This window comes from Ambystoma mexicanum, chromosome 6p (assembly GCF_040938575.1).
Source record: "Ambystoma mexicanum isolate Mex_15411 chromosome 6p, UKY_AmexF1_1, whole genome shotgun sequence".
NCBI classification, from domain to species: Eukaryota; Metazoa; Chordata; class Amphibia; order Caudata; family Ambystomatidae; genus Ambystoma; species Ambystoma mexicanum.
The window spans coordinates 24853974-24879383 of NC_090935.1; the positions used below are offsets into that span (position 1 = coordinate 24853974).

Sequence of the window (25410 nt, forward strand, 5' to 3'; positions counted from 1 at the left end):
TCTGCAATCCCAGATGGTCATCCTTTGGGGCCTCTAGAGTGACGTTATGCGCCATTTACTGCCTGCAGCCTGGCTAGCTGCAATCCCAGACGGTCATCCTTCGGGTCATCTTGGGTGATGCGGGCTATCTGCAATCCCAGACAATCATCCTTCGGGTCTTCTTGGGTGATGTTGTGCGCCCTTTACTGCCTGCAGCTGGGCTATCTGCAGTCCTAGACAGTCATCCTTCAGGTCTTCTTGGGCGATGTATGCGCCCTTTACTGCTTGCAGCTGGGCTATCTACAATTCCAGATGGTCATCCTTCAGGTCTTCTTGGGAATGTAATGCTCCTTTTACTGCTTGCAGCCTGGCTATCTACAATGACAGACGGTCATCCTTCGGGTCTTCTTGAGTGATGTTATGCGCCCTTTACTGTTTGCAGCTGGGCTATCTGCAATCCTAGACGGTCATCCTTTGGGTCTTCCTGGGTGATCTTATGCACCCTTTACTGCTTGCAGCTGGGCTACCTGCAATCCCAGATGGTCATCCTTTGGGTCTTCCTGGGTGATCTTATGCGCCCTTTACTGCCTGCAGATGGGCTATCTGCAATCCTAGACGGTCATCCTTCAGGTCTTCTTGGGTGATGTATGCGCCCTTTATTGCTTGCAGCTGGGCTATCTGCAATTCCAGACGGTCATCCTTCGGGTCTTCTTTAGTGACGTTATGCACCCTTTACAGCTTGCAGCCTGGCTATCTCCAATCCCAGATGGTCATCCTTTGGGTCTTCCTGGGTGATCTTATGCGCCCTTTACTGCTTGCATCTGGGCTATCTGCAATCCCTGTTGGTCATCCTTCGGGTCTTCTTGAGTGATGTTACGCGCCCTTTACTGCTTGCAGCTGGGCTACCTGCAATCCTAGGTGGTCATCCTTCGGGTTTTCTTGGGTGATGTTATGCACCCTTCACTACTTGCAGCTGGGATATCTGCAATCCCAGACGGTCATCCTTCGGGTCTTCTTGGGAGACGATATGCCCCTTTACTACTTGCAGCTGGGATATCTGCAATCCCAGATGGTCATCCTTCGGGTCTTCTTTGGTGATGTATGTGCCCTTCACTGCTTGCAGCTGGGCTATCTGCAATCCCAGACGGTCATCCTTCGGGTCTTCTTGCGTTATGTTATGCGCCCTTTACTGCTTGCAGCTGGGCTACCTGTAATCCCAGACGGTCATCCTTTGGGTCTTCCTGGGTGATCTTATGCACCCTTTACTGCTTGCAGCTGGGCTATCTTCAATCCCAGACAGTCATCCTTCAGGTCTTCTCGAGTGATGTTATGCACCCTTCACTGCTTGCAGCCTGGCTATCTGCAATCCCAGATGGTCATCCTTCCGGTCTTCTTGGGTGATGTTGTGCACCCTTTACTGCTTAGAGCTGGGATATCTGCAATCCCAGATGGTCATTCTTCGGGTCTTCTTGGGTGATGTATGTGCCCTTTACTGCTTGCAGCTGGGCTATCTACAATCCCAGACGGGCATCCTTCCGGTCTTCTTGGGTGATGTTATGCGCCCTTTACTGCTTGCAGCCTGGCTATCTGCAATCCCAGATGGTCATCCTTTGGGGCCTCTAGAGTGACGTTATGCGCCATTTACTGCCTGCAGCCTGGCTAGCTGCAATCCCAGACGGTCATCCTTCGGTTCATCTTGGGTGATGCGGGCTATCTGCAATCCCAGACAATCATCCTTCGGGTCTTCTTGGGTGATGTTGTGCGCCCTTTACTGCCTGCAGCTGGGCTATCTGCAGTCCTAGACAGTCATCCTTCAGGTCTTCTTGGGCGATGTATGCGCCCTTTACTGCTTGCAGCTGGGCTATCTACAATTCCAGACGGTCATCCTTCAGGTCTTCTTGGGAATGTAATGCTCCTTTTACTGCTTGCAGCCTGGCTATCTACAATGACAGACGGTCATCCTTCGGGTCTTCTTGAGTGATGTTATGCGCCCTTTACTGTTTGCAGCTGGGCTATCTGCAATCCTAGACGGTCATCCTTTGGGTCTTCCTGGGTGATCTTATGCACCCTTTACTGCTTGCAGCTGGGCTACCTGCAATCCCAGATGGTCATCCTTCGGGTCTTCTTGAGTGATGTTATGCGCCCTTTACTGCTTGCAGCCTAGCTATCTGCAATCCCACATGGTCATCCTTCGGGTCTTCTTGGGTGATGGTATGCACCCTTTACTGCTTGCAACCTGGCTATCTGCAATCACAGACGGTCATTCTTCGGGTCTTCTTGGGTGATGTTATGTGCCCTTTACTGCTTGCAGCTGGGCTATCTGCAATCCCAGGCGGTCATCCTTCGGCCCTTCCTGGGTGATGTTATGTGCCCTTTACTGCTTGCAGCCTGGCTATCTGCAATCCCAGACGGTCATCCTTCGGGTCTTCTTGGCTGATGTTATGCAGCGGGCTATCTGCAATCGCAGACGGTCATTCTTCGGGTCTTCTTGGGTGATGTTATGTGCCCTTTACTGCTTGCAGCTGGGCTATCTGCAATCCCAGGCGGTCATCCTTCGGCCCTTCCTGGGTGATGTTATGCACCCTTTTACTGCTTGCATCTGGGCTATCTGCAATCCCAGACGGTTATCCTTCGGGTCTTCTTGGGTGATGTTATGCACCCTTTACTGCTTGCAGCCTGGCTATCTGCAATCCCAGACGGTTATCCTTCGGGTCTTCTTGGGTGATGTTATGCGCCCTTTACTGCTTGCAGCTGGGCTATCTGCAATCCCAGACAGTCATCCTACGGATCTTCTTGGGTGATGTATGCGCCCCTTACTACTTGCAGCTGGGCTATCTGCAATCCTAGACGGTCATCCTTCAGGTCTTCTTGGGTGATGTATGCGCCCTTTATTGCTTGCAGCTGGGCTATCTGCAATTCCAGACGGTCATCCTTCGGGTCTTCCTGGTGATCTTATGCGCCCTTTACTGCTTGCATCTGGGCTATCTGCAATCCCTGTTGGTCATCCTTCGGGTCTTCTTGAGTGATGTTACGCGCCCTTTACTGCTTGCAACTGGGCTACCTGCAATCCTAGGTGGTCATCCTTCGGGTTTTCTTGGGTGATGTTATGCACCCTTCACTACTTGCAGCTGGGATATCTGCAATCCCAGATGGTCATCCTTCGGGTCTTCTTGGGTGATGTATGTGCCCTTCACTGCTTGCAGCTGGGCTATCTGCAATCCCAGACGGTCATCCTTCGGGCCTTCTTGTGTGATGTTATGCTCCTTTTGCTGCTTGCAGCTGGGCTATCTGCAATCCCAGATGGTCATCCTTCCGGTCTTCTTGGGGAATGCTATGTTCCTTTTAATGCTTGCAACCTGGCTATCTGCAATGACAGACGGTCATCCTTCGGGTCTTCTTGAGTGATGTTATGCGCCCTTTACTGCTTGCAGCTGGGCTACCTGCAATCCTAGGTGGTCATCCTTCGGGCTTTCTTGGGTGATGTTATGCACCCTTCACTACTTGCAGCTGGGATATCTGCAATCCCAGACTGTCATCCTTCGGGTCTTCTTGGGAGATGATATGCCCCTTTACTACTTGCAGCTGGGATATCTGCAATCCCAGATGGTCATCCTTCGGGTCTTCTTGGGTGATGTATGTGCCCTTCACTGCTTGCAGCTGGGCTATCTGCAATCCCACACGGTCATCCTTCGGGTTTCTTGCGTTATGTTATGCGCCCTTTACTGCTTGCAGCTGGGCTACCTGTAATCCCAGACGGTCATCCTTTGGGTCTTCCTGGGTGATCTTATGCACCCTTTACTGCTTGCAGCTGGGCTATCTCCAATCCCAGACAGTCATCCTTCAGGTCTTCTTGGGTGATGTTATGCGGGCTATCTACAATCCCAGACGGTCATCCTTCGGGTCTTCTTGGGTGATGTATGTGCCCTTTACTGCTTGCAGCTGGGCTATCTACAATCCCAGAAGGGCATCCTTCCGGTCTTCTTGGGTGATGTTATGCGCCCTTTACTGCTTGCAGGCTGGCTATCTGCAATCCCAGATCCAGATGGTCATCCTTTGGGGCTTCTAGAGTGATGTTATGCGCCATTTACTGCCTGCAGCCTGGCTAGCTGCAATCCCAGACGGTCATCCTTCGGGTCTTCTTGGGTGATGTTGTGCGCCCTTTACTGCCTGCAGCTGGGCTATCTGCAGTCCTAGACAGTCATCCTTCAGGTCTTCTTGGGCGATGTATGCGCCCTTTACTGCTTGCAGCTGGCCTATCTACAATTCCAGACGGTCATCCTTCGGGTCTTCTTGAGGGATGTTATGCGCCCTTTACTGCTTGCAGCTTGGCTATCTGCAATCCCTGGTGGTCATCCGTCCGGTCTTCTTCGGTGATGTTATGCTCCTTTTGCTGCTTGCACGAGGGCTATCTGCAATCCAAGACGGTCATCCGCCCGGTCTTCTTGGGGAATGTTATGCTCCTTTTACAGCTTGCAACCTGGCTATCTGCAATGACAGAGGGTCATCCTTCAGGTCTTCTTGGGAGATGATATGCCCCTTTACTACTTGCAGCTGGGATATCTGCAATCCCAGACGGTCATACTTCGGGTCTTCTTGGGTGATCTTATGCACCCTTTAGTGCTTGCATCTGGGCTATCTGCAATCCCAGACGGTCATCCTTCAGGTTTTCTTGAGTGATGTTATGCACCCTTTACTACTTGCAGCCCGGCTATCTGCAATCCCAGACTGTCATCCTTCGGGTCTTCTTGGGAGATGATATGCCCCTTTACTGCTTGCAGCTGGGCTATCTGCTATCCCAGACGGTCATCCTTCGGGTCTTCTTGGGTGATGTTATGCACCCTTTACTACTTGCAGCCCGGCTATCTGCAATCCCAGACTGTCATCCTTTGGGTCTTCTTGGGCAATGTTGTGCTCCTTTTACTGCTTGCAGCCTGGCTATCTACAATGAGAGACGGTCATCCTACGGGTCTTCTTGAGTGATGTTATGCGCCCTTTACTGCTTGCAGCTGGGCTACCTGCAATCCCAGACGGTCATCCTTTGGGTCTTCCTGGGTGACGTTATGCGCCCTTCACTGCTTGCAGCCTGTCTATCTGCAATCCCAGATGGTCATCCTTCCGGTCTTCCTGGGTGATCTTATGCACCCTTTACTACTTGAAGCTGGGATATCTGCAATCCCAGATGGTCATTCTTCGGGTCTTCTTGGGTGATGTACGCACCCGTTACTGCTTGCAGCTGGGCTATCTGTATTTCCAGACGGTAATCCTTCGGGTCTTCTTGGGAATGTAATGCTCCTTTTACTGCTTGAAGCCTGGCTATCTGCACTCCCAGACGGTCATCCTTCGGGTCTTCGTGTGATCTTATGCACCCTTTACTGCTTGCAGCTGGTCTATTTGCAATCCTAGACGGTCATCCTTCGGGTCTTCTTGAGTGATGTTATGCACCCTTTTCTGCTTGCAGCCTGGCTATCTGCAATCCCAGATGGTCATCCTTAGGGGCTTCTGAAGTGATGTTATGCACCATTTACTGCTTGCAGCCTGGCTATCTGCAATCCTAGACTGTCATCCTTCGGGTCTTCTTGGGTGATGTTATGCTCCTTTTGCTGCTTGCAGCTGGGCAATCTGCAATCCCAGATGGTCATCCTTTGGGTCTTCTTGGGTGATGTATGCACCCTTTACTGCTTGCAGCTGGGCTATCTGCAATCCCAGGCAGTCATCAATCGGGCCTTCTTGGGTGATGTTATGCGCCCTTTGCTTAGTTTCTTGAGGAAAGACTCTCTGGCCTCCTGATGATGGCTTAAGTCCCGGAGGAAATCCTGTCCAAATTCCTCGCTCAAGTCTTCACGCGTGCTTGTCGAGTACCGATGATGCACCCCGGGGCCCACAGGGACGATCCCTCAAGAATCATTTTCAAGAAAGAGGGCTGTCAACACCGGGGCAGATCCACTATTGGCATGGTGGGTATCCCCAGTGGGAGAGTGGTTCTTGGTTTTTTGGAGGGAAGAGCTTGATTAAAATCTACTTCAGTTTATTTTGAGAGACACTCAGTCCTCCTCGGACCTCCATAGAAGTCGTTGCAAGCTCCAGCTGTGTAGGGAGAGTAGCCAACTCGTTTGGCTGTGGGGCTCGATTTAAAGGGCCACTTTGGAGAAGGAGCAGAGAAGGGTCAAGATTTTCCAGAAGATCAGCATCAGATAAGTCCCCCCAACCATTAGTTGGGAGTTTGGCAGCTTTGTCACCAGAGATGATCTGACCCATAGGAGCCGAGTTGACCATATTCATCTTTTCTCCAGAGTAGCAGGTTGGAGACTTGTAAGCCCCCTTCACCAAGAAAAACACATTTTTCTCTCTGTGTCAAGTGTTTCCAAGTGCCAAAATGCTGAAATAGTTTGGAGAAAATGCACTAAATGCAAAGGAAAGACTGTGTTCAGTGGGTTCAGAGCAAGATGCATTGAATGCATATCTCCAAATGTTAAAAAAGAGCACAGGAACAAAGAATATTGTTTTTGCTTCATGTGTGTATCAGCTAATTTCCGGAAAGCAGCAGAGGTGTAACACAGATGTCACAAGTGTAACCCAAACTACACTCAGGGATAAAAGTTCAACCTAATAGCCTGACCTTCGACTCAAGCCCGGAAAAATAATTTGTGTTTTATAATGTTTTAGGACACTCCTGTTCATTTGAACCCCACTTTGTTGTAATAAGGGATTGACACTGCATTTTTTCAGAGAGCATCATATGTGAGGCTTGTGATCTAAAAAGCGATTTTGTTGATAGATGGAAAATCATAAAAACATACTGGGCAAAAGCCTAACATGATTCTGAGATTTAAAAAAACTAAGGGCCTCATCACAAGTTCAGTGGTACATCGGCACAATTACTGATAGGCGCAAATATCATTACCGTCGGGCCGTGCAACGCAATTAGCGCCATATTGCAAGCTGGCGCGCACACTCCCCTGACACCAATAGTAACGCTATCACTGCCCAGCGGTAATTGTACCAGAATAAGGGCTACCACCAAGGTAGCGGCACTACTAGCACTACCGTCGTCAAACCCGGTGCCATTAACCCTGGCAGAAATTGCGCCATTGCCAGAATGGGAAGCATCGCGGTGGCCATTTTTAAAACATACTCTATTGAATATCAAAACAACCAGCAGCCATCCGGTCCTGTAAACCTGCAGAAATGTCACAGAAGAGGCTAAGAGGCAAGGGGGTTGAAATGTAGTGAGGGGGAGCTTGTGATCCTCACAGATGAGGTGGTGGCCCACTGTGAGGAGCTGTATGGAATCAGGAGGAGGAAGACCAGTGGCCAGCGGCAGACATCAATCTGGAACACCATTGCCCTGAAGGTGTCAGCAGTTGCCAGTGTACCCCGTGATGGTGAAGACTGCAGCAAACTGTGGAACGACCTGAGGGTAAGGGTGCAGAGACTGCTGTCCTAACACCACTGTGAGTCCCTGGTGATAGGAGGAGTCACTGTCGAGCCAATGTCCCTCACGGCCTGGTAGGAGGTATGCAGCACAGTGCTGGACCTAGATGGGATTGAGGGAGTCGGAAGTGTGGCGGTGGGAGCCAGCAGCCAGGGGATCAGGGTCCCCCAACAATTGCATGCACAAATGACAACCCAGCATCAGAAGCCCCAGTGGAAATGGACACAAGTCATCAAACCCCGAAGTTCAGCCTGCCGACAGAGCAGGGTGACGGTGTGGTGTCACAGCAGCGGGAAGGCCATGCAAGAGAACAAGACAAATGCCATGCGCACCACACCCCTACTGGCGCATCCTGTACCAGTGAGATTGAGGCACGTGAATGACCATGCAGCTTTCACCCCAGCAAGAAGCCATCCCAGTAGGGCTGCCCCATGAGGGAATGGCTAACAAGCCACAGGAGAGTACACGTCCCACACACCGACATGTGCCCAGCCTGCCAATCACTGTGCAACACAATACAGCCATCAGCCCTGCTGGCAGCGCAGCACTGCCCCATGGAGCCATGACAGTGCCATGGAACAAGCCCCTCCCCCCACCCACCTTGTCAGTGCCACCCGTGGAGGGGATGTGGGGCCATGAAGGGCCACAAGCATGCATGTCAGACATAAGCTGGGCCATCATGGACACCCTGCCCTACACAAACAAGCCCAATGAAGGCGTACACACGATCATCGCCTAGGAGTACAGACTGCCATGCAACGCCTGCAACCAGCAAGGCCAAGCCTGCCTGTGGTACTGCAGGCTCTACGTAAACACCAGAAGTCACCAGGAGCAGTGCAGACCAAGCTGCACCCACACCTGCGGCTGTATGCATGGACACAGATCCAACAGCAGCTGCAAGTGCCACTGAGGAGTCACAGGGGGACACCAGCCAGACTCTATACCCGGCCAAGGCCTACACTTCCCAGGAAGCCCTTCACACTAACAGCCTATGGCAACACCAGAGTCAGATGAGGACACTCTTTACTATGGCTCATGCAGTCCGACTCACAACATGGTGCTGAAAAGGCTGGACGACATGGAGCGCAGGCAGCAGGAGATGGAGGCCATTGGGCACACTCACTCCGCCCACCTGCAGGCCATCAGAGAGCATCCAGGTGGCCACCCGCAGGGTTGTGCAGCAAATGCTGCAGAACAGGACAGATGAGTGCCAACACCTCTGGCCTGACACTATGCACAACGTGTCAGAGCGATGACGGAGGATGTCTCTGCCATAGATTAAGCCATCCAAGAGGGCAATGAGTTTCAGCGGCATCATAACCTGGTGACAAGCTCCATCCCATCTACCTCCACAACACCCACAGAGGGGTCACAGCAGGGTACGCGGCAGCAACAGTCCTAGTACCTTCTTCATTCAAAGTCACCAGGGGCTGGAAAGGGGGCGGGGAGGAGAAGAGGCCCTGACTGTAAATGACTCCGGCATACTGGCCGCCATGAGTGGCCATGCTGGGGAGTTGGTGGTGGGAGTGGGGATAGTGTGCTGGGGAGTTGGCAGTGGGAGCGGGGATAGTGTGCTGGGGAGTTGGTGGTGGGAGGGGAGGGGGATAGTTGGGGCACTTCATTCCATAATAAGCATAAACATTCATCAATGTGTGAACATTCATGATTATTTTTGTTGTTTTTATTGATTTGGTTGGTGTCACACAGTGGTGTATGGATTGTGCCATGTGAAGGTGTCAAAAAAAATTGTCCATCAGTCCCGGGCATGCCAATCTCCCATCCCTCACGTCATCCATGTCGATGCGTGCATTTGCCTCGGCTACAGGCACTGCATCCTCATTCTCTGGGGGTGGCATGTCCACGTCAGGGGGAAGCAAAACATTTCTCTTCAGGCAGATATTGTGCAACATTGCACACACAAGCACAATTTTGCCAACTTTTTCTGGAGCGTTCATCAAGGCTCCACTAGGGCGGTCGAGGCAGCGGAAACGTGCCTTCAGGAGGCCAGATGTACGCTCAATGCACACACAGGTCCGGGTGTGAGCGTGGTTGAAGGCATTCTCTTCTGCCGTTTGTGGCTCACGCACATGGTTCATTAGCCAGGGCAGCTGTGGGTATCCGGAGTCACCTGCATGGGTGGAGGCACAGTGTCAGGTGTAGGGCACGACTTACCCATTATCAGTTCATTGGAATACTTGTGCATGCAGATGGACCTTCTTTTCACAGCATGTGTCTATTCTATGTCTGTGCAAGCAGTGTCACTCATGCCATGCATAGTTTGTGCTTCACATTAACCCTGTTCCCTTGCAACATATGTTACATACAGTGTCTGTCGGGGACATGTACAGCAGACATGGTGGCTGTGTCCTTACACTGTGCATGTGGCATGCCTGGTTCCCCATGGCCCCTTCCTGGGCATCCGGCAGCAACGGGTGAGCATTGTCATCTGGCCGCACATGGGTGCATGGCTGTGGCACCGTCAGGGATGTTGTTCTGTGTGGTATTTTGACCATTTGTCTGCATTGCTTTGGTGGGTGCATGTGGCTTTGTGGTACATGTAGTCATGTTGCTATATTTGGTTGATACTGTATGTGTACTGCTGCTTCTTCATGCCAGTCCAACATGTGCATGCTCCCTGGTCTGTACTGTGACGATGGTGCGGAGGAGGTGCAGTTCAGATTTCACATTCACTTGTCATGCCAACCTTTGTGTAGTCATTCACACGCACCCCTTCCCCATTTGGGCATGTGCTTCTCGGTACAAGTATACCGACTTTTCCACTCATCCACTATTCAGGTCCATTGTCCTCTGTGCCTCTCCATGTATCCTTGCAGTGTGCTGTTCCATAAGACCATGGCATCGTGGGTGGAACCAGGATAGCGGGCACATCAGTGGGTGATTATGAGGTTGTGGTATCGGGCCACCTGCACCTTCAGGGATTGCTAGTGCTTGCCGTTTCGGTACACTGCTTTGTGGGTCTGGGGGCCCACCAGCGCAACATGGGTACAGTTCAGGGCAGCCATCACATATGGCATTTGAGCTGTGCCTTCATGGCATTAGGCTGGGCTGGAGTGGTAGGCAGTGGGATGTGGCATTGCACTTGCCGCAGGAGGGCTTTGAGCACCTGGCCCAGCACTGCCCAGAATGTGGGCTGTGCCGTGCCATGCCATGCAACATGGCCACAGAGTGCAGGAAGGTGCCAGTGCCTAGAAATTGTTGGACAGAGACTAGCTTCAGCAGTGGGGGCACAGCGGTCCAGATGTTGATCCTGTTCCCTATGTCGCCCTGTATTCTGGTGAGCATCTCTAGTAGGGTCTCCCTGTTGAGGCGGTACAGGGTGACCAACTGGCTGTCAGGGAGGGTCCAGGCTGAGGGCCTGACCCTGGGGATTGGTGCACGCCTGCATGGGCTCTACTCCTCCTCCTGCTCCTCCCTACCCCCCTGTACTCCCTGTGCCCTGTCCTGGTTGTTCTGCCTCCCTATTTCCAGGCACAGCATAGGCAGCTGCCTGTCCCAGCTCACAGTGGCTAGTGGCAGCATGGTGTTGGAAACAGTGTTTGGGGTACGGGGTGTGCCTTATGTAGCCCTCTGGGGTGGGTTGGGAGCACCTGTGGCTTCATTCCAGGCACCTGTGCTCATTTACCTCCGGCTGGAAGCTGGGGGTAACTGCGCGTGTTTTTGGCGGTATTAGCACCGGTTTTCAGCGCTAATACCACCAGACATGGACTTGTGATGCCGCTGTGTATGTGGTACGTGTGACCGGCTGTAATTGCGCTGACTGATTTTACAGTCTTCAGTATTTGCACCGGCTCATGATACGGCAGAGTGATATTGGTGGCACTAATTCCGTTACCGTCATTTTTAAGGGTTACTGCCAGACTTGTGCTGAGGCCCTAAATCTGGTGAAAAAATCATGTAAGCTCACTTTTTGTACTCAAAAATCACTATTTTTCACTTTTCAGTGAAAATAAAAGCTTGCAGTAAATTCATACATTTGACGATTTTTACAAAAAAGTTGTTTAAAAGCCCTAGACCTGAGGCCAGAGAAATAACGATGCTCTCTGAAAACATCCACCCCTCAATATTTTTAAACAAATTGAGGTTCAAGTGAACTGGGGTGTCAAAAAACATTGAAAAAGCAGATCTTTCTTTTTGGGCTTGATTCGAAGGTCAGGATGTTCGAGAGTCACCTTTTGTTTCTGAGTGATGTTTGTGCATCGCATGTGCTGCCGTACATTATAACTGAGACAAAAAAAATACACCCAGTGGTTAATAGCCATCGATAATCACGAGACTGAAGGCTAGCAGGGAGCTGAAACACTAAATACCCACCGATTATCATCTTGAAAGATTTATAGCTTTTCAGTGGACATTTAGTGTTTCAGCTCCCTGCTGGCTGGCCGTCAAAAAATTGTCGGCTATTAACCCACGAGTGCATTTCTTTGTTTTAAATGTGTTTTGCAGCACTGATGTTAAAAGTGTCATTTGCTGTAGCCTTTCAGGTTTTCAGAGACTATCGTATGTGATACTTGCTCCCCAGGAGTCGAGCATCATGTTTGAGAAAAGTGACATCTTGGCAAATGGGTCATGTATGGCACATTTGGCACAATATTGCTAATTTTCATGGCAAGGCAAAATATAGTTTTGTGCATTTCCGATGGTGTTAGTGCATCTCAGAACCCACCACCGGTGTAGATGGAGTGTCCTACTTATTTATCTAAACAATCTATACAACTTTCTTTCAAAACCTTACATTTCCAGTCTGAGGCCTTATTGCTCGGGTCACTGTTGACGACGGATTCTGAAACCGACATCTGTGGACACCAGTGCACCTGAATTTAGCATATTTGCAGCTTTACTGAAGATACTAGCCAATATATGCAGCACTTTGGAACTTATGAAGAAGATTTGACAAGCAAGGCAGCTTTTTGAAAGAAAAGTGACATCTTGGCAAATGTGCCAGTGTAGGTGCCCTCAGTGGACCACAACCAAATGACCAGTCTGACCGGGCAACCGAGACAGTCTCCAATGGGATCATATATTAAATAAGGGAGAGGCAGAGAGGGATTCTATAGGAGGGACATGCAAGTAGCTCCAAGGAATTGTACAGGTGTTGAGTGGGAGAGTTTGAAGGACCTATATAAGTACTGCATGAGTGCTCATATAGGAGCTACAAAGGAAGATGCATTGGAGACAGCTCAAGTAGGCTGCATGGGAGAGGCTTCCAAGAGACACAGGGGAGAAGTGCAAGCACATTCTATGGACGCTGCATGGGAGAGGCATACAGGAGCCACACGGGAGAGGTGCCAGCACATTCTATGGAGGCTGCATGGGAGAGGCTTACAGGAGCCACACGGGAGAGGTGCAAGCACATTCCATGGAAGCTGCATGGGAGAGGCATACAGGAGCCGCACAGGAGAGGTGCGAGCACATTCTATGGATCCTGCAAGGGAGAGGCATACAGGAACCACACGGGAGAGGTGCAAGCACATTCTATGGGGGCTGCATGGGAGAGGCTTACAGGAGCCACACGGGAGATGGGAGAGGCTTACAGGAGCCACACGGGAGAGGTGCCAGCACATTCTATGGGGGCTGCATGGGAGAGGCATACAGGAGCCACAGAGGAGAGGTGCGATCACATTCTATGGAAACTGCATGGGAGAGTCATACATGAGCCACGCGGGAGAGGTGCAAGGCTATTCTATGGAAGCTGCATGGGAGAGGCATACAGGAGCCACACGGCAGAGGTGCCAGCACATTCTATGGACGCTGCATGGGAGAGGCATACAGGAGCCACACAGGAGAGGTGCAAGTACATTCTATGGAGGCTGCATGGGAGAGGCAAAGAGGAGCCGCACGGGAGAGGTGCCAGCACATTCTATGGAGGCTGCATGGGAGAGGCAAAGAGGAACCGCACGGGAGAGGTGCCAGCACATTCTATGGAAGCTGCATGGGAGAGGCATACAGGAGCAACACGGGAGAGGTGCAAGCACTTTCCATGGAGGCTGCATGGGAGAGGCATACAGGAGCCACACGGGAGAGGTGCAAGTACATTCTATGGAAGCTGCATGGGAGAGGCAAAGAGGAGCCGCACGGGAGAGGTGCCAGCACATTCTATGGAGGCTGCATGGGAGAGGCTTACAGGAGCCACACGGGAGAGGTGCCAGCACATTCTATGGAAGCTGCATGGGAGAGGCATACAGGAGCCACACGGGAGAGGTGCCAGCACATTCTATGGAAGCTGCATGGGAGAGGCATACAGGAGCCACACGGGAGAGGTGCCAGCACATTCTATGGAAGCTGCATGGGAGAGGCATAGAGGAGCCACACGGGAGAGGTGCCAGCACATTCTATGGAAGCTGCATGGGAGAGGCATACAGGAGCCACATGGGAGAGGTGCCAGCACATTCTATGGAGGCTGCATGGGAGAGGCATACAGGAGCCACACGGGAGAGGTGCCAGCACATTCTATGGAAACTGCATGGGAGAGGCATACAGGAGCCACCCGGGAGAGGTACCAGCACATCCTATGGAAGCTGCATGGGAGAGGCATACAGGAGCCACACGGGAGAGTTGCAAGCACATTCTATGGATCCTGCATGGGAGAGGCATACAGGAGCCACACGGGAGATTTGCAAGCACATTCTGTGGAGGCTGCATGGGAGAGGCATACAGGAGCCACATGGGAGAGGTGCAAGCACATTCTATGGAGGCTGCATGGGAGAGGCATACAGGAGCCACACGGGAGCTGTGCCAGCACATTCTATGGAAGCTGCATGGGAGAGGCATACAGGAGCCACATGGGAGAGTTGCAAGCACATTCTGTGGAGGCTGCATGGGAGAGGCATACAGGAGCCACATGGGAGAGGTGCAAGCACATTCTGTGGAGGCTGCATGGGAGAGGCATACAGGAGCCACATGGGAGAGGTGCAAGCACATTCTATGGATCCTGCATGGGAGAGGCATACAGGAGCCACACGGGAGAGGTGCAAGCACATTCTATGGACGCTACATGGGAGAGGCATACAGGAGCCACACAGGAGAGGTGCGAGCACATTCTATGGACGCTGCATGGGAGAGGCATACAGGAGCCACACAGGAGAGGTGCGAGCACATTCTGTGGAGGCTGCATGGGAGAGGCATACGAGAGCCACATGGGAGAGGTGACAGAACATTCTGTGGAGGCTGCATGGAAGAGGCATACAGGAGCCACATGGGAGAGGTGCAAGCACATTCTGTGGAGGCTGCATGGGAGAGGCATACAGGAGCCACACGGGAGAGGTGCAAGCACATTCTATGGAGGCTGCATGGGAGAGGCATACAGGAGCCACACGGGAGAGGTGCAAGCACATTCTGTGGAGGCTGCATGGGAGAGGCATACAGGAGCCACATGGGAGAGGTGCAAGCACATTCTATGGAGGCTGCCTGGGAGAGGCTTACAGGAGCCACACGGTCGAGGTCAGAGCACATTCTATGGACGCTGCATGGGAGAGGCATACAGGAGCCACACAGGAGAGGTGCGAGCACATTCTATGGAGGCTGCATGGGAGAGGCTTACAGGAGCCACACAGGAGAGGTGTGAGCACATTCTATGGAGGCTGCCTGGGAGAGGCTTACAGGAGCCACACAGGAGAGATGCGAGCGCATTCTATGGAGGCTGCCTGGGAGAGGCATACAGGAGCCACACAGGAGAGGTGCGAGCACATTCTGTGGAGGCTGCATGGGAGAGGCATACAGGAGCCACACGGGAGAGGTGCCAGCACATTCTCTGGATGTTGCATGGGAGAGGCCTACAGGAGCCACACGGGAGAGGTGCCAGCACATTCTATGGGGGCTGCATGGGCGAGGCACACAGGAGAGGTGCAAGCACATTCTATGGAGGCTGCATGGGAGAGGCATACAGGAGCCACACGGGAGAGGTGCCAGCACATTCTATGGAGGCTGCATGGGAGAGGCATACAGGAGCCACACGGGAGAGGTGCCAGCACATTCTATAGAGGCTGCATGGGAGAGGCATACAGGAGCCACACGGGAGAGGTGCCAGCACATTCTATGGAGGCTGCATGGGGGAGGCATACAGGAGCCACACGGGAGAGGTGCCAGCACATTCTATGGAGGCTGCATGGGATAGGCATAGAGGAGCCACACGGGAGAGGTGCAAGCACATTCTGTGGAGGCTGCATGGGAGAGGCATACAGGAGCCGCACGGGAGAGGTGCCAGCACATTCTATGGAGGCTGCATGGGATAGGCATAGAGGAGCCACACGGGAGAGGTGCAAGCACATTCTGTGGAGGCTGCATGGGAGAGGCATACAGGAATTATGCAGATGATACATAGGAGAGGCTTAAAGCAATTAAGCAGGAGACCGAGCGACTCAAAGGAACTCTAAAGAAGACACATGAGAGAGGCTTGAAGGAATTTGTAAAGGAGACTCATGGGGAAAATTGTGGTGGCATTCTGTATAAGAGACATGGGGAGGCTCGAAGGAGCTCTATATGGGACCCACGAATGAGAGGGTGGAGGTGATAGGCCAGAGACCCAAAGGAGATCTATAGATCTAGCAAGGAGGCTCTGATTATCTGTGGGTGGCACTGCGGAGGCTCTGCTGGCATTCATTTGCAGCAGCTCGTCTCCAATATGGAGTTGCTTTTGGGAAGGCACATGTGGGAATCTACCAGAGACGTGGTCCATCAAATAGAATACATGCAAACCTCTGCACTGGGGGGAGGTGTAGTCGCAGCTCATCCAGTATTCCCAAATGGCAGGGCTTTGGGGCAGGAGGTTCCCCTCTGTGCTCCAGACATGAACGCCCCCGCTGTTAGTGATACAACACGTGATTTGCGCGATTAGTCACATTTTTTATTTTATTTTTTATTGTTGCATTTATGGTTTACAAAAAACCTTCCACTAAATAATCAGAAAAATACAAGACAAAAAAATTCACATAAATACATAGAATTAAAACAGCCACATTTGATAGCACCTCTTCATCGTCACCCCATAGTCAAAGATAGCAAAGTTAATGGCTCTACAATGTCAGATATGCAGACACCAGAACATGAACTGGAATGTACATTTTCCCCAAATTCCACCTGCACAGAACTGTGACCATAACACCATGTCTGGAGTTCCGCCCCTTTCCAACAGGGGGCACCCTTCACCAAATCACCCATCAAGTCCTCCCATCCAGCAAGGAGTCAGAAGGGCCTGGTGTCATCACAACACATGTATGACCGCTTCCACATAGACTCCTTTCTCGTCCTCCATTCTTCAGTGGGTCCCTTACCCAGGCAAAGACATGGAGTGGCTCTCTTATGCTCCTGCCGAAGACTCCTAGACCCCCTCAGGTGGACAGGATACGAACAAACGAAGCCCCACTGCCACATGGTCAGTCAGTCCAGCCAGGTGAGTGATGAAGGTGAATTCCTCAACCTCCTGCAGAGAGAAGGAGCAGTAGAACAGTGCTGAAAAAACACTTCATAAAGCAGGCGAATTAACATACAGCTCAGACCTAAGACAACGGTAAATGGACACGGGGAAGACAATATGGGGCAAACCAGATGCATAGGATACATAGAGCATAGCCAAGACCAGGGTATTTAGGAGCAAATAAAATCAGATGCAGGAGGATGAGTAGAGGGTTGCCATATGCAGGATGGGAGAAAGCATACCAGACCCATGAGGTGAGGTCAGACCAGATCAGGGGGAAAGGAAGAGGGCACACTAGATCCAGGAGGATGAGGTGAGTCAAGACCAGACCCATGAGGTGAGGTCAGACCAGATCAGGGGGAAAGGAAGAGGGCACACTAGATCCAGGAGGATGAGATGAGTCAAGACCAGACCCATGAGGTGAGGTCAGATCAGGGGAAAAAGGAGAGGCCAGGTTAGATCCAGGAGAAAAAGGAGAGAGCAGACCAGATCCAGGAGCAAAAGGAGAGAGCAGACCAGATCCAGGAGCAAAAGGAGAGGCCAGACCAGATCAAGGAGCAAAAGGAGAGGCCAGACCAGATCAAGGAGCAAATGAAGGAGGTAGAACCGATCCAGGAAGAAAAGGAGATGGCAGACAAGGACACAGGAGGAAAAAGAAAAGGGCAGGCCAGATCCATGAGGTGAGGTCAGACCAGATCAGGGGGAAAGGAAGGGAGCAGACTAGAGTCAGGAGGAAATGGAGAGAGCAGATCAGATCCAGGAGGAAAAGGAGTGGCCAGACCAGATCCAGGAGGAAAATGAGAGGCCAGACCAGATCCATGAGCAAAAGAAAGGGATACAACAGATCCAGGGGTAAAAAGAAAAGGGCAGACCAGATCCATGAGGTTGAGGTAAGGCAAGACCAGACCCATGTGGTGTGGTCAGACCAGATCCAGGAGGAAAATGAGAGGCCAGACAAGATCCAGGAGGAAAAGGAGAGAGCAGACCAGATCCAGGAGGAAAAGGAGAGAGCAGACCAGATCCAGGAGGAAAAGGAGTGGCCAGACCAGATCCAGGAGGAAAAGGAGAGAGCAGACCAGACCCAGGAGTAAAAGGAGAGAGCAGACCAGACCCAGGAGTAAAAGGAGTGGCCAGACCAGATCCAGGAGGAAAAGGAGAGAGCAGACCAGACCCAGGAGTAAAAGGAGAGGCCAGACCAGATCCAGGAGGAAAAGGAGAGAGCAGACCAGACCCAGGAGTAAAAGGAGAGGCCAGACCAGATCCAGGAGCAAAAGAAGGGGGTAGAACAGATCTAGGAGGAAAAAGAAAAGGGCAGACCAGATCCATGAGGATGAGGTAGGGCAAGACCAGAACCACGTGGTGAGGTCAGAACAGATCCAGGAGGAAAAGGAGAGGCCAGACCAATCCAGGAGCCAAAGGAGAGGAGAGGAAAATGAAAACAGACCAGATCTTGTAGGAGGATGTCTGGGCAGCCTGACCAAAGACAATGAGGAGTTGGCAGCCCAGATCCATGAGAATGAGGTGAGGACTGACCGTGGTCCTGGAGAATTCATAAAGTAGTTACTAAAGCAGAGGCTAGCGCATTGCAGTTGCAGTTTAGTAAGAACCCTGCATGATAATATTGCTCGAAACCAAGAGTAGATCCTGCCAGAGGAAGATACTCGTGTGTAAACTAACAAATGATTCATTAATGAGCCTCTCCTCTATAAACATAAAGGACGTACGTTAGAGCACAGGGGGAGGAAGTAAAACAGAAAGCAAACCAACTGCTGAGCTATTGCAACAAAAATACAAGCATAGGCCAATAAAAAAAAAAGATAGATGCAGATAAACTTACATTGCACCTGTTCTAGGTGCTTAAAACCCCAACTACAAACAAAGGCATCCATCTCACGTCATCTCAAGAACTCGGATACCATTCCATTAAATGCACCATTTTGAGCCTCAGGTGATGCTCGACCCATCAATGAACTGGTTATTACTGCAGCCTGAGCACTCCGGAAACTTGTTCCCTAACCGAGCCCAATTGCTTGATTTTACTCCTGCTTCCCACCATACCTGTGGAATGGGGGGCCCTCAGATTCATGGTTTGGGCCCCAGGTCACCGGCCTGCTAGGGCCCAAGAGGGGAAAGAGGAGTCACTCTGACCTAACCTGTGACCGCAGTGTTGGGTCTCTTCAGATCTATCAGGCCAGGGAGTCTCACCCAGTGGCGGACCCAAGGCTGGTCGTCCTGTGTTTTAGTAAGCACTCCTTTCCTGGTTTGTGACGTCCATTTGGCCCACCTTATATCCAATACCATGGCGTTTTAAAAGTCCATTCCACCACCTTCATGGCAAACGTGTTCGATCACTCAATGCTAGTGGCAAGACTAACTGAGCACGCACACCTTTCCAGTCCTTTAACACTCTGGATTTCCTCTTCTCTAGGTCCCAGGAGTATGAGGGTAGCAATGGGTGTTGCCAGGTCCACCGTGGCTAAAGTCACCTGTGTGGTCCCTAAGGGATCGTGCGTCTCCCCGACACTGTTCAACATTTACACCATGCCCCTACTTGCGCTCCTCAATGACCTGGGTGCCCAGTTCACCAACTATGCAGATGACACTCAGGTCATACTGAAATTGTCCAACTGTTACAATCGGGACTCTCATTCCATCAATCAAATGTATGAGTTTGTCAAGGAATGGATGGTGACAAACTCCCTTGCTCTTAACACTGAAAAACAGAGCTTTTCATGCTTGCTTCCAGACAGAGGCTAAACAAACTTGCCCCAGACTATGAAAGCTTCCCGATTGCTGGTAGTAACATCAGAGTAGCCAAAAGCATTAACACCCTGGGCGTTATCCTAGACGCAGAGCTCACCATGAAACCTCAGGTTGCTCAAATACGGGCATCATGTAGGTATGTCCCCAAACTTCTTAACCAGATCCGCCCTTTTCTCTCTTTGAGCAAAAGATCACTGTCGGCTACAGCCTTAGTTAACTCACTCCTTGATTACTGCAACAGTCTATTGTTGGGTACCTCAAAAAATAACATTAAGGCACTCCAGGCTACCTAAACTGGTGCTGTTCGGGCATTCCACAGCCTATTCAAGAGTGACCATATCACCAAGGCAAGAAGGGACTTGCACTGGTTACCTGTGAAACATTGTGTTACTCAAACTACTATCCCTCACGTTCAAGTGCCAGAATCGTGACGCACCTCAGTATCTAGTAAACCGGCTTCTCCCTCTCCCTTTGAGACGCAAATTACGATCTTACGACTCACAAACTGGTGCGACCAAGATTCATATTGACAGATTCAGTGGAACCAGCTTTGATGTTCAAGCCCCCTTAGCCTGGAATAAGCTTTCCCTGGATCCAAGGCTGGACATTTCTCTCAAGGACTTTAAGACATATATCAAGTCCCTCCTGTTTAACCTGAAACCTGACTAAAACATACTGTCCTCCGCCTTCCCCCATCTGTAACTCATTGTTTGTTCGTCTTGTTTCTTATCTTTTGTGTGCGACCTGAGGCCGCTGGGCGAGTGGCGCGGTACACACATTAAAATAAATAAATATGCTTAGAAATGCAGAATGCTGTCACTTTGTCACCAGAACTCCTCTTTCCTTATGAATAGTTTTGTTTAATATTTTTCCACACAATGAAAGAAATGGTGATCAGCATTTCCAGATAAAGCACGCACATGAAGAAAAGGTTATCAGCATTTCCAGATAAAGCACGCACATGAAGAAAAGGTGATCAGCATATCCGGATAAAGCACGCACATGAAGAGGGGATCAGCATATCCAGATAAAGCACGCACATGAAGAAAAGGTGATCAGCATATCCGGATAAAGCACGCACATGAAGAGGGGATCAGCATATCCAGATAAAGCACACACATGAAGAAAAGGTGCTCAGCATATCCAGATAAAGCACACAGTTGAAGAAAAAGTGATCTGCATATCCATATAAAGCACACACAGGAAGAAAAGGTGATCAGCATATCCAGATAAAGCACACACATGAAGAAAAGGTGATCAGCATATCCAGATAAAGCACACACATGAAGAAAAGGTGATCAATATATCCAAATAAAGCACGCACATGAAGAAAAGGTGATCAGCATATCCAGATAAAGCACATACATGAAGAAAAGGTGATCAGCATATCCAGATAAAGCACGCACATGCAGAAAAGGTGATCAGCACATCCAATTAAAGCACGCACATGAAGAAAAGGTGATCCGCATATCCAATTAAAGCACACACATGAAGAGGGGATCAGCATATCCAGATAAAGCACGCACATGCAGAAAAGGTGATCAGCACATCCAATTAAAGCACACACATGAAGAAAAGGTGATAAGCATATCCAGATAAAGCACGCATATGAAGAAAAGGTGATCAGCATATCCAAATAAAGCACGCACACGAAAAGGTGATCAGCATATCCAAATAAAGCACGCACACGAAAAGGTGATCAGCATATCCAGATAAAGCATATACATGAAGAAAAGGTGATCAGCATATCCAGATAAAGCACGCACATGAAGAAAAGGTGATCAGTATATCCAGATAAAGCACGCACATGAAGAAAAGGTGCTCAGCATATCCAGATAAAGCACATACATGAAGAAAAGGAGATCAGCATATCCAGATAAAGCACATACATGAAGAAAAGGAGATCAGCATATCCAGATAAAGCACATACATGAAGAAAAGGTGATCAGCATATCGAGATAAAGCACATACATGAAGAAAAGGTGATCAGCATATCCAGATAAAGCACGCACATGAAGAAAAGGTGATCAGCATATCCAATTAAAGCACGCACATGCAGAAAAGGTGATCAGCACATCCAATTAAAGCACACACATGAAGATAAGGTGATAAGCATATCCAAATAAAGCACGCACACGAAAAGGCGATCAGCATATCCAGATAAAGCACACACACAAAGAAAAGGTGATCAGCATATCCAAATAAAGCACGCACACGAAAAGGTGATCAGCATATCCAAATAAAGCACGCACACGAAAAGGTGATCAGCATATCCAGATAAAGCATATACATGAAGAAAAGGTGATCAGCATATCCAGATAAAGCACATACATGAAGAAAAGGAGATCAGCATATCCAGATAAAGCACATACATGAAGAAAAGGAGATCAGCATATCCAGATAAAGCACATACATGAAGAAAAGGTGATCAGCATATCCAGATAAAGCACATACATGAAGAAAAGGAGATCAGCATATCCAGATAAAGCACATACATGAAGAAAAGGTGATCAGCATATCCAGATAAAGCACACACATGAACTAAAGATGCAGGAACTACAATCCTTTTGTTGTAAATATACCAGCAGATTAACATGGGGATTATGGAGAGAAGGCCAACGACGAGCCTAATAAGAAGTGTGTTTCATATAGTTAACCAAGATTGAGGCTCTAGTATAAAAGGACAAGTTACTCTCTTACCTGGTAAGGTTCTTTCGATGTGATGGTCCGACGACGTATTCCATTTCTATGACCGTAATCACCACAGCTGTGCTGCATCGGAAAATCTTTCGGCGTCTGCATCCTGCGTCGATTACGTCGATACGCCATCCTCGAGGACCTCCTCCGACGGCCGACGTCACCCGATGTTATAAGTAGGACGCACGTAGCCTCAGTTATCGTTTTTTACCAGAACGTGTGGCACCAATCTTCTACCAGTATGCCCAGAGAAAGCCTTGCGGAAACGTAAACTGCAAATCGCATAAGAAATTCTGTAGCGGGGAGGGAAGGGAGGGAGCGATATGGAATACGTCGTCGGACCATAACATCGAAAGAACATTACCAGGTTTTTCGAGGGGATTGGGTCCTCCAACGTATTCCATATCTATGACAGACTCCCAAAGCAGTAACAACGTAAGGAGGTGGGAAAAAAATTTAGAATATACAAATTTAGAATGCCCAATCAAATTGCAGAGTAAAGGACCGCCTTGCCAAAGGCCACATCTGACCCATAGATGGAATCTAGGGAGTAGTGACGTACAAAAGTATGGACCGAAGCCCAAGTGGCTGCGTCACAGATGTTACGAATAGGAACACCCCTCTGCAGGGCAGTAGAGGCAGCCATGCCCCTAGTGTAATGGGCCCGTAAGCCTACCGGAGGATCCTTACCTGCCAAGCGGTAACATTCAGAAATTGCCAAGATAATCCATTAAGACAACGTCTGCTTAGTAACAGCTTGTCCCAAACGCCTTCCAGCGTAACCAATAAAGAGCCGATCGTCCACCCTGACCCGGGACATGCATGAAAAGTAGAAGCTTAAAGCTCTCCTAGGATCCAGCCTATGGAGCCTCTCCTCTTCCTTACCAGGATGTGGAGGAGGATAAAATGCCGGAAGAATAACCTTCTGGCTCAAATGAAATTCCAACACCACCTTCGGAAGAAAAGAAGGACGAACTCCAAGGACAACCCTGTCCTTATGAAACACAGTGAAGGGTGGCTTAACTGAAAGGGTCTGTAACTCACTCACTCTGCGAGCGGAAGTGACCGCAACTAAAAATAATGTTTTAAGAGTTAACAGTCTCAAAGGACAAGAATGTAAAGGCTCAAATGGAGCACCCATTAGAAACTTGAGAACAAGGTTCCGGTCCCAACCGGGCACCTGGAAAGGTGATGGAGGGAACACATTAGTGAGCCCTTTCAGAAACTGAGAAATTAAAGGGATTTTAAAATAAGAACACTCCTCAGACGAGGGCTTAAATATAGACACCGCCGCCAGGTAACCTTTAATGGTACCCACTTGCAGGCCCTTGTGGGCCAAAGAAAGCAACGACAGGAATGTTACATGAAAAAGGATCCACATTCTGAACCCTGCACCAGTAGCAGAACTTTCTCCAACGGCAACGGTACAGGGACTTCTTTGCCGGCCGTCTGGCCGAAAGCAACACCTCCATCACGTCTTCAGGGAGGTCCCAATCCACATACCTCAACCTTTCAGAAGCCAAGCGTGAAGGTTGAGGGATCTGACCTCTGGATGGAGAACCTGACCCCCCTCCCGTGAGAGCAGATCATCTCGGTAGGGAAGACGACGTGGAGGGCAGATGGACAAGTCGAGAAGGTCCACGTCTTCCCGGACCAAGCCGGAGCAATGAGGATCATCTGGGAACCGAACCTCCGCAGCACTTGCAGAATGACGGGGACTGGAGGAAACGCGTACAGCAGCGGGAAGGACCACTCCACCACAAACGCGTCTCCTAAGGCTCCTCTTGGAGGAAATTCCCGCGAGCAGAACCTTTCGCACTTCCGGTTGACACTGGAGGTGAAGAGATCCACTTGAGGGGTCCCCCAAAGGACAAAGATCTCCAGGAGAATCTCCTGAGCCAGCTCCCACCCGTGAGAGATCGCGCTCTGCCTGCTCAGAGCGTCCGCCGTCTCGTTTTCGTCTCCGGCCAGATGGACCGCCGAGATCGAAACTTCCTGCTGGATGGCCCAGAACCAGAGCTGCATCACCTCCCTGCACAGAGGAAGTGACCCTGCCCCCCCCCATTCTTGTTGAGGTAGTGCATGGCCACTGTGTTGTCCGTCAGAATCAGGACATTCTTTCCTCACACAGACGGCAGAAAAGCCTTCAGGGCAAGCCTGCCGGCCCTCAGCTCCAACAGATTGATATGGAGTCTGGACTCCGACGGAGACCAACGACTGCTGACTGTCAACTCGTTGGCATGAGCTCCCCATCCCGTGAGGATCACAAAGTTCCACAGGCTTCTCAGGATTTACTCGTCACAAGTTCACAGTACCTTAGTTCACAAAGCTCCTTCGGCTTATCCGAGTCCCCTTTCCCGAACTCATAGCCCTCTGGTTCACCTTCTTTAATGGGTTTCTCAGGTTACCTCTGCCCAAGTTCAAACTCTGCTAATTTCACACCAATGTTCAGCTTGTCAAGTTGCACTTTTCAAAACACAAATAGTTGGAACACGCGGGGCTACGGTACATTTAGATTACAAAAAATAAGAGACTACCTATTCAGGAAGATGGACATCCTGGTATTTCAGGAGACCTGGCGGGTAAAGCCAATTGAAATCAAGAGCTTCACCCCACACTGTTTACCAGCCAGCCAAAAATCACTGGGTAGACTGTCAGGAGGGCTTTTGTTAGCTTTTAAAAATAGCTCAATAAAAAGGTAGTCACCCCGATATTTAAAGATGAAGTGGGTATCCTGGCCTGTAAAATCCATCTTAACTTAGATATCTTCAATCCAGTAGTAGTATTAATAACTATTTACTGGAACCCCGCCTCTTCCACACTCAAAGCATTTCTGGCCATCCTAGAAATGCTATTGACAAAAGTAAAATCAGAAAGGGGAAGTGCCAACATAATAGTGGCTGGGGACTTCAACTCAGAGTGTGTTCAGCGATCAAACGGGAAAGAGAAACTTGTAACAAGGAAACTATCAAAAAGAGGACAAAAATGGTTGACCTTCATGAACTTTTGTGATTTAAAAATGTTAAACGGGAGCTGGGAGGGGGACACAGGTCCTATTATGACATGGCAGCGAGGTAACTCATCAGCCATTTTGGATTATATTTTTGTT

General features: G+C 50.1%; 1 protein-coding gene across 1 annotated transcript in view; it reads right to left on the reverse strand.

Annotated features, from left to right (window-relative positions):
* Positions 1-16249: 16249 nt before the first annotated feature.
* Positions 16250-25410, reverse strand: part of LOC138511164 (sphingomyelin phosphodiesterase 5-like) — a 197476-nt gene continuing 188315 nt past the window's right edge. The window contains exon 8 of the mRNA XM_069626670.1: positions 16250-16847. Coding sequence (XP_069482771.1) covers positions 16746-16847 — 102 coding nt within the window. The 3' untranslated portion in view covers positions 16250-16745. The remainder of the gene's footprint in view (positions 16848-25410) is intronic.